General features: G+C 38.6%; 1 protein-coding gene across 19 annotated transcripts in view; it reads left to right on the top strand.

Annotated features, from left to right (window-relative positions):
• The window catches only part of myo9ab (myosin IXAb), a 109,386-nt gene that overhangs the window by 92,415 nt on the left and 1,809 nt on the right, over positions 1–15,162 (top strand). For 5 of the 19 annotated variants that reach the window (XM_048159082.1, XM_048159083.1, XM_048159081.1 and 2 more), the window contains 19 exons: positions 85–291; positions 1,625–1,725; positions 2,059–2,162; positions 2,246–2,466; positions 2,597–2,713; positions 2,784–2,972; positions 3,051–3,098; positions 3,197–3,308; positions 3,648–3,709; positions 3,994–4,186; positions 4,270–4,398; positions 4,517–4,622; positions 4,726–4,857; positions 5,002–5,125; positions 6,800–6,853; positions 7,194–7,211; positions 7,802–7,986; positions 8,068–8,207; positions 13,981–14,043. In XM_048159082.1, the coding sequence (XP_048015039.1) occupies positions 85–291; positions 1,625–1,725; positions 2,059–2,162; positions 2,246–2,466; positions 2,597–2,713; positions 2,784–2,972; positions 3,051–3,098; positions 3,197–3,308; positions 3,648–3,709; positions 3,994–4,186; positions 4,270–4,398; positions 4,517–4,622; positions 4,726–4,857; positions 5,002–5,125; positions 6,800–6,853; positions 7,194–7,211; positions 7,802–7,986; positions 8,068–8,207; positions 13,981–14,043 (2,305 nt within the window). Of the gene's footprint in view, positions 1–84; positions 292–1,624; positions 1,726–2,058; positions 2,163–2,245; positions 2,467–2,596; positions 2,714–2,783; positions 2,973–3,050; positions 3,099–3,196; positions 3,309–3,647; positions 3,710–3,993; positions 4,187–4,269; positions 4,399–4,516; positions 4,623–4,725; positions 4,858–5,001; positions 5,126–6,799; positions 6,854–7,193; positions 7,212–7,801; positions 7,987–8,067; positions 8,208–9,128; positions 9,978–10,092; positions 10,877–13,980; positions 14,044–15,162 lie in introns of those variants that run through there. The other 14 variants (XM_048159085.1, XM_048159093.1, XM_048159095.1 and 11 more) reach the window with 11 other exon arrangements.

Here is a 15,162-nt window from a genome sequence, read left to right as displayed (position 1 = left end):
TCTAAGGTCCAGGATTATGAGTTCTGACTCTTTCCTGAGATCGTGTCTATCAGTTGATTTGACATCATCAATGTGAACGATCAGGTGACCGGAGCCGGTCGTAAAAAGAAAGCGCGCATGGCCGGGACGCGCTCTGATTTCCTGACCCGTGCCTGTAGCACGGAGGTCGATTCTGATGATGATGAGGATGACGAATACGAGTACACGCCTGTGCTCTCTCACACCCTGCCTCTCCCAGAATCCCCCAGTTCACCCGACACCGACCCGGCCTGCCACAGCGACTCCGAGATGGTAAAACCGAGCGCGGAAGTGACTGCGGAGCTTTGCACACTGATCCAACCACACATGATGCGTTCTCTAGCAGAACCCTGTAGAGACAATGTGTTCTAGAACATGTCAGGGATCATTTTTTAAATGAATAGTTTTAAATTCTGGCATTAAATTGCCTTCATGTCTTTCCAAACCCATGCGACTTCCATTGTGCTATCTTAAAGAAAGGTTCCTAATATAGTTTTACAGTTCTCCTACGATACGTTTACATACATACAAGGTCAAAAACACTTCAATTTTCTCATAATAACCATTGCAGCATCAGCTCTTCTCTCACAGAGTCTGAAATGGTTAGATCAAAGATTCGATCTCTCTAAACCCTGCCTTTCCCTGCTCTGATTGGTCAGATGGCCCAGTTCTGATTGGTCTACCATTAACAGTGCGTATAGGAAACCAAATGCTATGACATATCTGAACAGTGTTTGAGGGCGGGTCAAAGTAGACCGTGTTCACAGGCAGCCAGTGAAAATCACACATTGGCATTATGCAAATTAGTAACTTCCTTCGAGCAGGAAGTAAGACTGGAATTACTGATGACTCGTTTCAGGCAGTTCAGAATTGCTTCTTTCTTTAAGGAGACAATATCTCCATTTATCTGTACTTCAATCTTTGAAACATAACAATAAATAATTCAAAATATTAATGATGGAAGAAGGAAAGTCAAAGGAATTCGACATGATGGTGAGTAAATGATGACAGAATTTGTGCAAAACTACCTCTTTAATGTTTGGTCAGTGTGCAAACCCGCTAACGCCTCTTGACTGACCACAACCGTTGATCTCTTTCATAACCAAATCTCAGCTGCTTTTCTAGATAGGACTAATCAAATAGAAGACTAATAAACCTGACTGGATGAGGCTGCCGTGTTTAGATTAACCATTACTCTATGAAGACTTTCTTTTCGAGAATTTCAGGTCTTGAACGCGAGGCTTTCTCCTACTGGATCTCATGTGTCATTTTCTGTTCACTTCTGACAACTTTTTATTGATGAATATCGAGTTTGCAAGTTAAGATGCATGTGACTATCATTTAACATGGAAAGGATGGGATTTCTCCATTACTCACTCATTCATTCCCTTTTCTAAAACACCCTCTCTTTCTCTCATACTTTCCCTCATGTGAGTTGGGGTTGGTGTCTTTACACTGTTTAGTGGTTTAAGTGAAACACTCATCAGCCTAAAACTAAACCAGAACCTTGTTCCTGGAGATCTGATAACCATTCAGTCTGGTCTGATGTTTGCAAAGTACTTACGTATGATCTGATTCTGATTCTGCATTTGCTTTCCATCTCAAGTCGTCTCAGAAAGAGCAGAAGAGGATCCAGAAGACCATGTCCTCAGGGGACCTTGGGAAAATGGATTCGCTCAGGAAGTCCATGTCACACACAGATAGCAGGTCAGAGGAGGTTCATTCTCGTGTTCATTTCTTTAATGAAAACTGTAACCAAATATGTTTTGACAACCTTTTTTTCTCATGTCTGAGACGAGATGACGATGAGACAGTATAATTTATCATGAACTGTGATTATATAATCATGCAATCTTTTGTTGAAAAAAAGAGTAAAATGTAGTTAAAAAAATAAAAATTCTCAGGGTTTTAGTTAACTAACAGAGGACCAAGACCAAATTAAAAAAAAATTAATTCCTGCAACTAGTCGACATGAAATCAGAATTAACTGTTTATTTTCATGAATTCATGCATCTTTCGTCCAAACAACGTTCTCTGTAGGGTCAGAGGCAAAATGCGCTTCTGGAGTAAGAGCAAACATGGAGATAAGAAGATGTCCAGCAGGGGGCGCTCAGATGACTCAGAGCTCGCCGATGGGAGGAACGGTGTGTGCCATTTTTTTTTACTAATACTGAATCAAATTTTTGTTCCAAATGTGCCTTTTCCTAATATGGTTTCTCTCTCCCAGACTCTCCTCCTGGAAGCCCTGAGCATGCTGGTCTATCTGAGCGCGGACGGGACAGCAAGGAGAACCGCGAACCAATAATGGGAATGATGTCGATGAAGAGGAGACGTAGTTTGAAGATCAGCAGCGTTTCTCTAGAACCTGCAGCCTGGCAGAACGACTCCCTGCACATCCTCACCAGCACCGCAGACTATCGCAGCATGAACGACTTCCTCATGAAGAAGGTGTGCGCTTGACTTCTGCGCTACTTGAGTTTTTTATGTGACAATTTTGCGAAATGGATCACAAGCCAAAATGTGATTAAAAAGCCATATTAGCCAAAGTATTAAATATCTGTTAACTGATGTTTTGTAGATTGGCGATCTTGAAGCTGAAGACGGTCAGAAGGACACACCTGTGGACGTGGTGTTCAAGAAGGCCCTGAAAGAGTTTCGCCTCAACATCTTCAACTCCTACTCTACTGCTCTGGCTGTGAGTTTCAGAAATCCTGAAAACTTCTTCTCATCCCTAAAATCCCAGCCTAAATGTGTGTCTTCCTCAGATGGATGATGGCAGGAGCATTCGTTATAAAGATCTCTACGCTCTGTTCGAGCACATTTTGGAGAAGAGCATGCGTCTAGAGCAGAGAGACTGGAGCGAGTCGCCTGTTAAAGTCTGGGTCAACACGTTCAAAGTCTTCCTCGATGAGTTCATGACCGAACACAAGCCAATGGATGGAACCATTAGTAAGGTAAAACGTGTCTCTGGATCCACAAATGAACTTCGTCTTCAAACACTCTTCTGACAGTCTGTGTATGATGTTTTTCAGGCTCCTAAACCTGAGAGAAAGAAGAGGAGGAAAAAGGAATCAGACACTGTCAGTCCTAATTTTAGATCATTAATCTTGTGTATTATGGATTATGAATCCTTGGTAAGAGTCTATTAACATCTTCAGCGTTCTACTGCCCTCTGCAGGTGGAAGAGCACATGGGTCACATCTTTAAATCCACTCAGTACAGCATCCCGACCTACTGCGAGTTCTGTTCTTCTCTCATCTGGATGATGGACAAAGCGTGTGTCTGCAAGCGTGAGTCCTGTTTAATAATTTGTATATTTTAGTCTGGGAAAGTTTTCGCTCGTGACATCGGAATACGGGACTCGAGCAAGAGTGTTTTCATTCCTTCATTTTGACACTTCATAGTCTGGAGTGTCTCTCTCTTTAATCTCTTCTCTTGTATTTTGATCTCAGTCACTAAGTGTCTGTCTGCTAGTCTGAGAGCAGCGTAATCAGATTCCTGTAAATTCATCCATTTCTTCTGGACCTGATCAATAACGGCCTCTTGCGTCTCTGTCTCATATTCCTGTTGATCTGAAAAGGAAATGGTCCTCAGATTCCACTCAGTGCTTGTTTCTTTGTCTTCTTCAGTCTGTCGCTATGCGTGCCACAAGAAGTGCTGTCTGAGGATGACTACCAAATGCAGTAAGAAGGTAAGACCACCATAAAACAGTGGTTGACCGACATGTATATTGGCTATTTGATACCCTACGCTCTAGATATTGGATTTGACCATTAAAAAACCCTTATCGGTCAGCCACTGATCTTAAATGCGTATACTCTCTCATTTTCTCTTTTATATGATAAATGATCTTTCTGTGCCATCTTCAGTTGTATGTGACTCATCTATGTGAATCTTTGTGACTTCATTCCAGTCATATTTTTTTCATGTAATTCATTTCTGTATGTCTGTCTGTGTGTGTTTGTGCGCGCCCAGTTTGACCCCGAGCTGTCTTCACGGCAGTTTGGCGTCGAGTTGTCTCGTTTAACGAGCGACGAGAGAGCCGTCCCGCTGGTGGTGGAGAAACTGATCAACTACATCGAGATGCACGGCCTCTACACTGAGGGCATCTACCGGAAGTCTGGATCCACCAATAAAATCAAAGAACTCAAGCAGGGACTGGATACCGGTGAGCTACATGTGAACGCCATCTTATGATAAAATTTATTCAAGTAGAAACTTTCATTGACAGTGTCGCATGTTTGCCTTCAGATGCGAACAGTGTGAGTTTAGATGACTACAACATCCATGTGATCGCAAGTGTCCTGAAACAGTGGCTGCGTGACCTTCCTAACCCCCTCATGACCTTTGAACTTTACGAGGAGTTCCTCAGGGCTATGGGTATGTGCGCCTGGGCCAGATTCAGACTTATTTTCTTACTTAGTCACCCTGAAATCATAATTTGGGCTGATTTTACATGGATATAATGGAGTGTGTTTTGTCATGTTGGTTGGTGTAGGTCTGCAGGATAAACGTGAGGTGGTTCAGGGGGTTTATTCGGTCATTGATCAGCTCAGCAGAACTCACCTGAACACACTGGAGAGACTCGTATTCCACCTGGTCCGGTGAGACATTTCAACCTCATGACAGCCTGGATGGTTTTTGCTACAGCAGTTTTACCATGGTCGACTTACTGTATCTTTCATGACTTATCTCGGTTTGTTTCAGGATCTCATTCCAAGAGGACACAAACCGCATGTCTGCAAACGCGCTGGCCATCGTGTTTGCACCCTGCATACTGCGCTGTCCCGACACCACTGACCCATTACAGAGCGTCCGGGACATCGGCAAGACCACTGCGTAAGATGCTACCTTCACAAGCATACTATTTTATATATTTGTAAAACAGTTTAATACCGTCCAGTCCAGTTATAACTGAAATGGTGATTTAGCATGTTCAATGCAATTTTGTGTGAAATGTCTGTTTGATCTTTATCTTCTCAGGTGTGTGGAGCTGATCATCTGCGAGCAGATGAGGAAATATAAAGCTCGTCTGAAGGACATCAACACGTTGGAGTTTGCAGAGAGCAAAGCCAAGAGTCGCCTGACGCACATCCGCCGCTCGATGGTGAGTGATACGAGGCCTCAGAGCTCCAGACTTGTCCAGGATCTGCACCCGATGCTGCCACACTCATGACCTTCCACATTTTTAGCCCCCTACCCATTTTGTGACGTGTCACTTTCCATGCATATGGTACATACTTTGTGCGCCATGAATTTTAGAGGCACAAATCCCATCTTCCCAATGTGAGCACTGCTGAATAATTTAGATAAAATATTAATGAATTTAATGATGCTTTAACTATTTATATTTGACAGCTTATTTTAGGCTAAATCTGACAAAAAATGTAAGTATCTATCTATCTATTAGGGGTATAATGGTACACAAACATGATGGTTCGGTATGTACCTCGGTTTTGAAGTCACTGTTCGGTACGGCAGGGGGAGAAAACTAAACATAAAATTGCTTCTTTTTTATTAAACAGTGGTTAATTGAAAATTATTTTTAAATTACTCCGATTCATTTTTTAAAATTGTGACTGTCAGACTTTCTTTTCATGACAAATTTATTTAAACATACATTAAATAATTAAGACTTTACTAACAGGTAAATATAATGAATATATAAGCTAATATAGTGCATATATTTAGTGAAATGCTGCCCTCTAGATTTAATTTCTCAAGTGAACTAACATGCTGTGGACACTGAATGACTTGCCTGAGGTAAATATAATGCTATGCGAGATATTATTCTTAAGCTATTTTATTGACGTCTTTCTGCATTTGAAACACTGGTCGAGAGATTACACATAAACATATCTATGCATAGATTGTCTGTTCTTCTTCTGCGCTTTTTCCTTTTGTGGCGTTTAGCAAACAGCATTTCAACAAAACATATATACAATACAACAAAATTTTCATTACTGTGCGCCCCCTTCTGGATTGGAGTGTGGATCGCCTGTGACTGTTGGAACCGAGCTGTGATGTCCATGCCATGGCGGTTTGGGACGAATATATATGTCCATTGGTCATGATTTTGCCAAGTAAGACATGTTCCTGGATCAAAATCTTTGTTGATCCTGGAACAACATTCCAATCAACCAATCAGATTTGAGGGACAAGTTTGCCGTTTATGTCAAGTTTAGGCTTGCAACCAGGGATAGGTGAATAACATTGATGTAGAAGCACCTATCTTTCCCCTCTGATTTTAGGGATAAGTTATGGGTAGGATTAGGTTTAGGAGTAGGAATAGGGTTAAGACTAAATTTTCAAACTGGAATGTTGTTCCAGGATCAACAAAATATGTTGATCCAGGAACATGTCTTACTTGGCAAAATCACGGTGACCTGTACCGTTTCAACCCCTAATATCTATCTATCTTTCTATATTCTAATTATTTTTATGTTTGTTTAATGTTTATTGATAGATTTAAATCATACAAATCAGTGTTTTAAACTGTATTCAGTCATGTCCCAAATTCTGGGTTGCAAAAATTTTAAAATGGCTAATATAATATTGAGTTTAACATTCTCAGGTGGACTATCACTTGCAGCTCCTTTCACTGATCATTTGCTGAAAAAGATAAAAAATAGCCTTTTTTCAAGTCTTATTTTGTACTACATTCATGGAAAGTGCTATACATCTTCACTTCCCCATTCTGTTTCCAGACAGACATTCCACTAATCCTGTTTTCTTCCCTTCACTCCTTCCCTATCCTCTTCTCCCCATCCTCCTCTTCCAGAAACCAGTACTAATTGCGGTTAGGTTTATTGGCATTACAAGAACTGCCACCCTGGTATGTATCCACGCCGAAACATCTGTGACGTCACACGGCTAGTACTTGTCAGTCCGAGTGTCAGTGTAGCATCGTTAGTTGCCATACCCGCCATCCGTGGTTTGATGACATGTTGTTTTGGGCCTGTTGAAGACGTTCAAGCTAACTGTGAAATGCTGTCGTGTGACTGGTTGTGAGAGCTGATCGGAGGAGCGTACGGTTCAAATGATGTGCTCAAATGTCACGTTCTGTTTTATTTATTTTTTGTCTTGTTTTAACCACACATGCAACATGCTGCCATTTTACTAACATTTCCTCTTTTATTTCTCCTGCATTTGCTTCTCGCTGCGTTATTACACAGCCAAACACAGTTAAAAAGGTAAAGCTCAGTGACTGTGTGTTAGTGTGTGTCTGTCTTTAGGCAGTTGCGTCTCACTGCAGTGCTGTCTGTCTCTCTCGTGTAAGGTGTGGTCATGCTAGACTTTGTGTGTTACTCATTCATATGCGAATACAAGTAATGCAATCAGATATGTGTAGATATTTTATATAAAGTGTGTTTAAACATAATTTGTGTGTGTGTATATGTGTATTTTTTATCATTATTGTCTATATATGTTTCCAAAATTTTAGGCTGCAATTATACATACATTTTATTATTAGTTTTTTTTATAATTTTATAATATTTTGCTGCTTGATTATAACTAAAATCTAAATTTAAATTAAATAACAATTACATTCCAATTACTATTTAATTAAATGTAACATTTAAACATTTATATAAACATTTAAATAAGTTTTTAAAACCTTTAACAAATAATTTTACATTTAATTTAAAAATATTTAACTGTAAATATTAAATCCTACTTACCTGTTTTCTATATGTTGAAGTAATTTCACAAAGTCTAGTGTGACTCCAACTTCACTTATTGATTACTCACTTCTTATGCTCCGGTCTGCTGTTCTCTTCAGGGTAAGGCCCGTTTACGCAAGAGCGGTCGCCACACGCCCTCGCCGCCCTTGAGCCCTCGGATGACGGAAAGGGAGGAGTCGGGTGAGGAGGGGGCGGAGTCTGGGCTAAGTGAGCAGCAGCAAGCGGCCATGCAGCAAGAAGAGAAAGTTTTGACTATGCAGATAGAAAACCTGCAGAAAGAGAAGTTAGTAAACACCTTTTGTGTCATGATTATTGTTTATTTTTCCTGTCTGGATTTCTTATGTTCATTATCACTTCATTTTAGGGAAGAACTAACCTATGAGATGTTGGCTTTGGATCCAAGAGCGTCCGATGATGAGATGCTGGAGTCGGAAGCATCTATTGGAACAGCAGACAGCTCGGAAAACCTCATGGAGTCAGAAGGTGCCGTGTCCGATCAATGGGGTAACGGTGCTATTTTGTTTGCAAAAGCTTAAAAGCAAGAGTTCTGTCATCATTTACTCACCTGATAAGTACTTAAACTTAAACCCATAAGATTTTGGTTGATCTTTAAAACACAAAATAAAGTAAAGAAACCTGAGAGGCTTCTGTCCTAAACCAAAACTTAGATCCAAAAAGGTCATAAAGTCATCATAAAACTAATCCATATGAATCAAGCAGTTTCATCAAAGTCTTGTGACGAGATACGATCACTTTATCTATAAATATCGGTTATCGGCTTTCAAATATAGAGAATTATTGGATTATTATCGGTATCAGCCAAAATTTTCGGTGCATATCGGTGCATCCCTACTTAGAAGATCCAAAAAGGTCATAAATGTGTCATGAATCAAGACATTTAATCCAAATCTTGTGAAGAAATAGAATTGCTTTATATGATAAACAGATTTAATTTAAGCTTTTATCTGCATTTAACCACTGTGATGATGTGATGTGCTCTATGTGTGTGTTTATATGTCAATAAAAGCCTAAATTAAATCTGTTCATCATATAAAGCAATTCTATTTCTTCAGAAGACTTGATTCATGACACATTTATGACCTTTTTGGATCTTAAAAGTAGGGATGAACCGATATGAACATTTTGGCTGATACCGATAACCGATAATTCTCTATATTTGAAAGCCGATAACTGATATATTGGCATTAATAGCATTAAAAATGAACATATATCTGCCAATACCGATATTGTGGCCGATATATCATGCATCCCTACTAACTTCGTATTGGTTAGTCGGACTTTAAATAGAGGGACAGAAACCACTCAGATTTCATTAAACATATCTTCATTTGCAGATGAGTAAATGATGACAGAATTGTGTTTTTTGCATGAACTAACCCTTTACGTTTTGCACATGATTTGTAGTGTCAAACGTCTCCCTTTTAGAAAAAACCCCCGGCGCAGTGTCGGCAACACGCTGGAGGAAGTCCGAGTCGAAAAGCAGACGTGGTTTACGGCGTCAGCCCGAATCTCTGGACTCCGTGGACTCTGCCGTAGCCTCGCTTTCCTCCGTGTCGTCCACGCCTCACTATCGGTTCCGTTCGTCCTCTTCCGGGCCTCTGTTTTCCTCCACCTCTCCTGGCGGGGACTTGCACATTCTCCCCGACCAGGAGGGCTCAGAACAGGCTTCCCTGACCACCCGATGTGCCTCCAGCTCTGAGAAAAGCCGTCCGCGGCCCAGAGGGAACCGAAGCTGCCCACCAAAGTCCCGCGAGCCGGGGGAAGGTGGCGGCCGCAGGAGAGAGCATGAATTCGGTTCTTCTCAGCCTTTAGTGCTGTACGGGAGTAATGAATTCATGGTGTGACCATGATAGTGTCTAATATTAGCTGGAGCTGGTAAAGCAGAGACACCAATAAATAACATTTGAAGTGAAAGAGAAAAGCTTGGAAATCAACCACCACAGCCTTTCACTGCACAGTCACCCGTCCTTCCAGTGAACAAAATGTAAGGAAGGAAGAATGGTGTAAAAATGAACGCACCCATAATCTACGACCTACTGACTGTAAAGTGGACCTGCTGGACCGGTCCGTTTTTCACCACAGATTCTAAGAAGAGTTGAACAGGGAAAGATTGATTTTTTTTGATCAACCTGTGATGTCCATTTTCATGTTTACAGAACTGAGCCAATGAGAGGTCACATGACTTCAACTGACTGCATGCCGTATTGCTACCATTTTGTTTTCACTCTATGATTAAAACCTTTGATAAAGTGCTAAATATGTAAAATAATATTATATTATTGATAAGGGTCGAATGAATCGTGTAAATAGCTGAAATCCCTGTGCTGCTGGTTGACCCATGTGAAAATAACGACTTTTTGTGTTGCAGATCGAAAACTTGTGTGAATCTGGTGTCCGTGTCTGTATGTTGAGTTTCTTATGGGTGAGTCTGACAAAAACGCACATGGTCCAGGTCTTATTTCTTTCCTAAACAGTTCTGTTGCATAAACCAAACAATTTTTGTTTTCTTTATGCAAAATCATTTTGATTCTGGGGTGAAATCTGACCCGGACATGTACTATAGTGAGATTCATCCACGTTTTTCTTTTTTTTCCCTTTTATTTTGGTTCCAGAAACACATTTTCCCTTCAGATGAAAAATCAAAAGGATGAATAGGGATGAAAAGTCAGATGTGCGTAACCTCAAATGATTCTTTGCTGTAATTTCAATCGCTGTTGTTTGTTTCATCCTTTTTTTCCTCAGTGTTATGTGCAACAAAATCAGGACTTGAAAATATTTTTGTCATTTTTTTTTTTTTGTAAATTGCTTTTTTAAAGTATATTGTGTTTTATACATGCTGATATTTTATTGTGAAATTTGAGTATATAAATATATTTTTTGGTGTAATGTTCCACTGTGCCATCCGGAGTCACATATTTAGTTCTCTTGGCCACAACGTACTTTTTGGTTAAAACTTTTCATTTTAATTTAGGGCTAGTTTATCACAAACATCTATAACAGGGTCCTCTGCTGTGCTTTTTACCCTTTAATCTGACTTAAAGGATTAGTTCACTTTCAAATTAAATTTCCCTGATAATTTACGCACCCCCATGTCATCCAAGATGTTCATGTCTTTCTTTCTTCAGTCGAAAAGAAATGAAGGTTTTTGAGGAAAACATTCCAGGATTTTTCTCCATATAGTGGACTTCACTGGAGCCCAAACGGTTGAAGGTCAAAATTATAGTTTCTTTGCAGCTTCAAAGCATTCTACGCAATCCCAGAAGAGAAATAAGGATCTTATCTGGAAAAACCATCACTCATTTTCTAAAAAAAATAAAATTTTATACATTAATGCTCATAAATGCTCATCTTGAACTAGCTCTCTTCTTCTTCTCTATTTGAATTCCAGCAGTGTAGACACTGCTAAGTGTATTACTGCCCTCTTAAGGTTAAAGTTTGAACTAAATTGTCATATACAATATGCTAGTGCAAGTATATAACATTTAGTTCAAACTTTGACCTGTGGAGGGCAGTAATACACTTAGCAGCATCTACACTGCTGGAATTCTAATAGAGAAGAAGAAGAAGAGAGCTAGTTCAAGATGAACATTCATGGTTAAAACGTATAAAACTTTAATTTTTTTTTAGAAAATGAGTGATGGTTTCTCCACATAAGACCCTTATTCGTCGTCTGGTATCATGTAGAATGCTTTGAAGCTGCAATGAAACTGTAATTTTGACCTTCAACCGTTTGGGCTCCAGTGAAGTCCACTATATGAAGAAAAAAGAAAAATCCTGGAATGTTTTCATCAAAAACCTTCATTTCTTTTCTGAAGAAAGAAAGATATGAACATCTTGGATGACATGGGCGTGAGTAAATTATCAGGAAAAGTTCATTTGAAAGTGAACTAATCCTTTAACATGGCCATTTATAGCAGTTAAATTCAAAACAAGGACACATAACAGCAAAAAGCTCAAAGCTTTAATATAAACTATAGTAAGTTTACACAGTGAACATTGCTGTTTATGTGCAGGGAATGTGTCTCCAGAAGCTGTTTACTCCTTTTTGATGTGCTGTTACAGATATCTATGTCTATATTTATGTCATATCATAGCGTGTTGCAAGAAACCATCACCATGGTGCAATGTCACAAAAGACTTAAGCTATGTTTTTATGTTTTGAGAAGTATATGTAGGTACTATCTTAACCTTAAGTCCACTAATACTCAAAAACTGGCGGGAAGAAGGAAACGGTTGTTTGTTGCGTCCTGCATAAGTGAATGTAATCACTGTAGCATGCCACACTATTGTCAAAGTTTCTCTTTTACAGCCACTGTATTTAAGATCGTGTTTAAGGCCGGAAACATACTCTATGCAAAATACGCAAACCCGAATGCAGTTCCGTACATATTTAACATGTGGCTTTAGTACTTACCTTCAGATGTCTGTCGTGAAACCGGATTTAGATAGCTAGCTATAAACATGTTAACAGTCTAACGTTAACTTAATTATCTTCAAACTGAGGTAAAAAAACAAAAAACTGACCGTTATGCTCTAAGCGCGCGCTTTTCAGAACGCAAAGGCACGTGACCCTGCGTAGCTAGAAGCGTGTGCGCTCACGCACTTGAGTATGTTTCGGGCTGTATGTTTAAAAACAAGGGATGTAATTGAGGGATGTAATATCTCGCGTATGACGATTATTTTATGTTGAATGATCCTGCGCTGTGTGTTTTGATGGACCGAGACAGTCTGCAAATTTGTGCTTTCTAACTTTGTGTTTGTGCTCTCGTGAGCGCAGTTGTAAACGGTGCAATTTGTGTAAGATTTCTTTAATGTGTAAATCAATGTGTAAGGATGTAAAAAGAAAATAATCATTGTCTTATTAAAAAAGAAAGAAAATAAACCTGGCATATGTTTTCCTTTTGTCCAGATAGAGTGTCTAATAAGAGGTGAATATTTTTCAACCAAAATTTACCATAACATTATAATCATCATAATTATTATTTATTATTATTTAATCATCATAATTATTATCATCATCATATAATTGTCGAAACAAAGTCTACTTGTCTAAAGTGACGTATGGACGAGCCTTTCTGTAATCTGTGTGAGCGAAACTCATGTCATTGTCATCATGTGATTATTTTAATTACACTATGTTTAAGTATTTTAAGTACAACGGATTTACCTTTCTTTTAACACGTTCACACCCTTCATTTCTGCAATTTCATGTTATTTCCATACTGTAAAATCTAATTAAAATATTAAACATGGTAAACATGATAAAGTAAACAATATAACGTTACAAATCTTTTTCCCCCCAATGGTTCACTAGAACTTCAGTCACGTGTCAGAACAAAGTGGGCGTGTCTGTTGCTGGGCAGAACAAAGCATTTGATTAAATCATGTGAATCGTTTTACTTTTATTATATAAAACAAACTTCTCCCTGATTGAAATTATGACTCAAAATAATGTTCTGGCACCGTGCTAAACTTTAGGTTTATTATATTAATAAAGATAGTTTTACTACAGTAAAATCATATTCATATAATATGGGGTCTCATTTATTTATTTATTTATTTTAAAAATAAAAATTTTTAAAAAGTTTTTTTTTTTGTATGATAACGCGATTTTTATTTAAGAAACAACTGTGGTAACATAAACTTACCAACTGTGGTAACACAAACAAACATACAAACTTCAGTTGCCATGGTGAGCGTTACTGACTAGTCTTCGTCCTCCTGAGGGCGCAGCCTCATTCGTCATAACTCATCATCAGTTCATAATAAAAGCGAATGTGATCGCTGAGGAGAAACGAAACCGACCTGAGACACCAAAATGAAAGAGTCCAAACGCGAGAAATCTGTGGTAAATCAGCCCAAACAGTCATTGATGGGTCTGATCGTGTCCCTGATAAGCTCGATCGCTCGAGTCCTGCTGGGACTGTTCCGGTGGATCGCGAGCGGTGAGTTCCCGTGTTTTCTCTTCACATTTGTTCAGTACGTTTCAAACAAAAGCTTTGTTGAAGGGTTAAACATGCTGTTGTGTCGTTTCACTCCTTACAGAGATTAACTGTGCTAAACATAGTTGTGTAAGGGGTAAAAGAGCAGCGTCATGTAATCATGACTTCAACAGTATAAGCATATAATATTTTAAGACTGTTCATTTGACAACAACAAAAGACTGATTCCTGTTCCCATGATGTCACAGTAATAATAATAACAACAACAACTGTGTTTTAGTGTTTTGTGAGATTGTTCTGGTCTGTTTTAACAGATAAAGCCATGATCTGCGATGAAGAGACGCCGGTGTTTTTTGACCTGGAGACCACTGGACTGGGTACAGCTCTCTTATAAACACTTTAATAAGTCATTTTATTAGCGGTATCATTTAAAGTTTGTTTGTGTGGCATTTAAAGACTACAAGTATCACTTTCATACTCTACATTAAAGGGTTAGTTCACCCAAAAATGAAAATAATGCCATTTATTAGGCTACTCACCTTCATGTCGTTCCACACCTGTATTTTCGAAACGCTTAAGATATTTTTGTTGAAATCCGATGCAATGACATTTCCTCTCTCAAGATCCATTAATGTACTAAAAACATATTTAAATCAGTTCATGTGAGTACAGTGGTTCAATATTAATATTATAAAGCCATGAGAATATTTTTGGTGTGCCAAAAAACGACTTATATAGTGATGGCCGATTTAAAAAAACTGCTTCAGGAAGCTTCGGAGTGTTATGAATCAGTGTGTCGAATCAGCTGTTCGGAGCACCAAAGTCACGTGATTTCAGCAGTTTGGCGGTTTGACACGTGATCCGAATCATGATTCAACAGTGAAGAAAATATATTGATGCAATTAATCGATTTAACAGCACTATATATATATTTATACAACAGTTCTTTCTGGTTCTCGAATCTGATTGGCTGATAGCCATGCAATATTTCAGTGATAACAGCACTCCTACCTTTTCACCATTTGTATCACTCCGCTAGAAGCGACCGTCATGGCAGCCGAGCAAATCCAACCTAATTTTTGCTAATACTACTTGTTGTACCACAAACTGTAGTTTTAAGAGTTTTTAGGTGAGAATGTAGTTGTTTAGACCTGAATTATGTGACTTATATTTAATCATAGCACCTATTTTACAATTTGTTTAGACGTTTTCAGAGATACGAGCTGAGGCCGTCAACGGCCGTTCACATAGGTGAAAAAGTTGTCTCTAATTAAAGTATGAAAATCATAGTCACCCAAAATGCTACAGTTAAAAAAAAAAAAATACAGTAAAATATTGTTAAAAAAAAATGAGTATAAAATATATCAAAATGCCATCCCATAACGCCTAAAGAAAATGAATTGGTTAACTATAAGTGGTAAATATTATACTTAAAAACACAATGCATGTAATTCTACAGTAAAATATTGTAAAATATATTTTATACTTAAATTTTT

The sequence above is a fragment of the Megalobrama amblycephala genome, linkage group LG15, assembly GCF_018812025.1.
Source record: "Megalobrama amblycephala isolate DHTTF-2021 linkage group LG15, ASM1881202v1, whole genome shotgun sequence".
Taxonomy (NCBI): Eukaryota; Metazoa; Chordata; class Actinopteri; order Cypriniformes; family Xenocyprididae; genus Megalobrama; species Megalobrama amblycephala.
The sequence above is the reverse complement of the archived record's forward strand: the minus strand, read 5'-3'. Positions and strand labels throughout refer to the sequence as shown.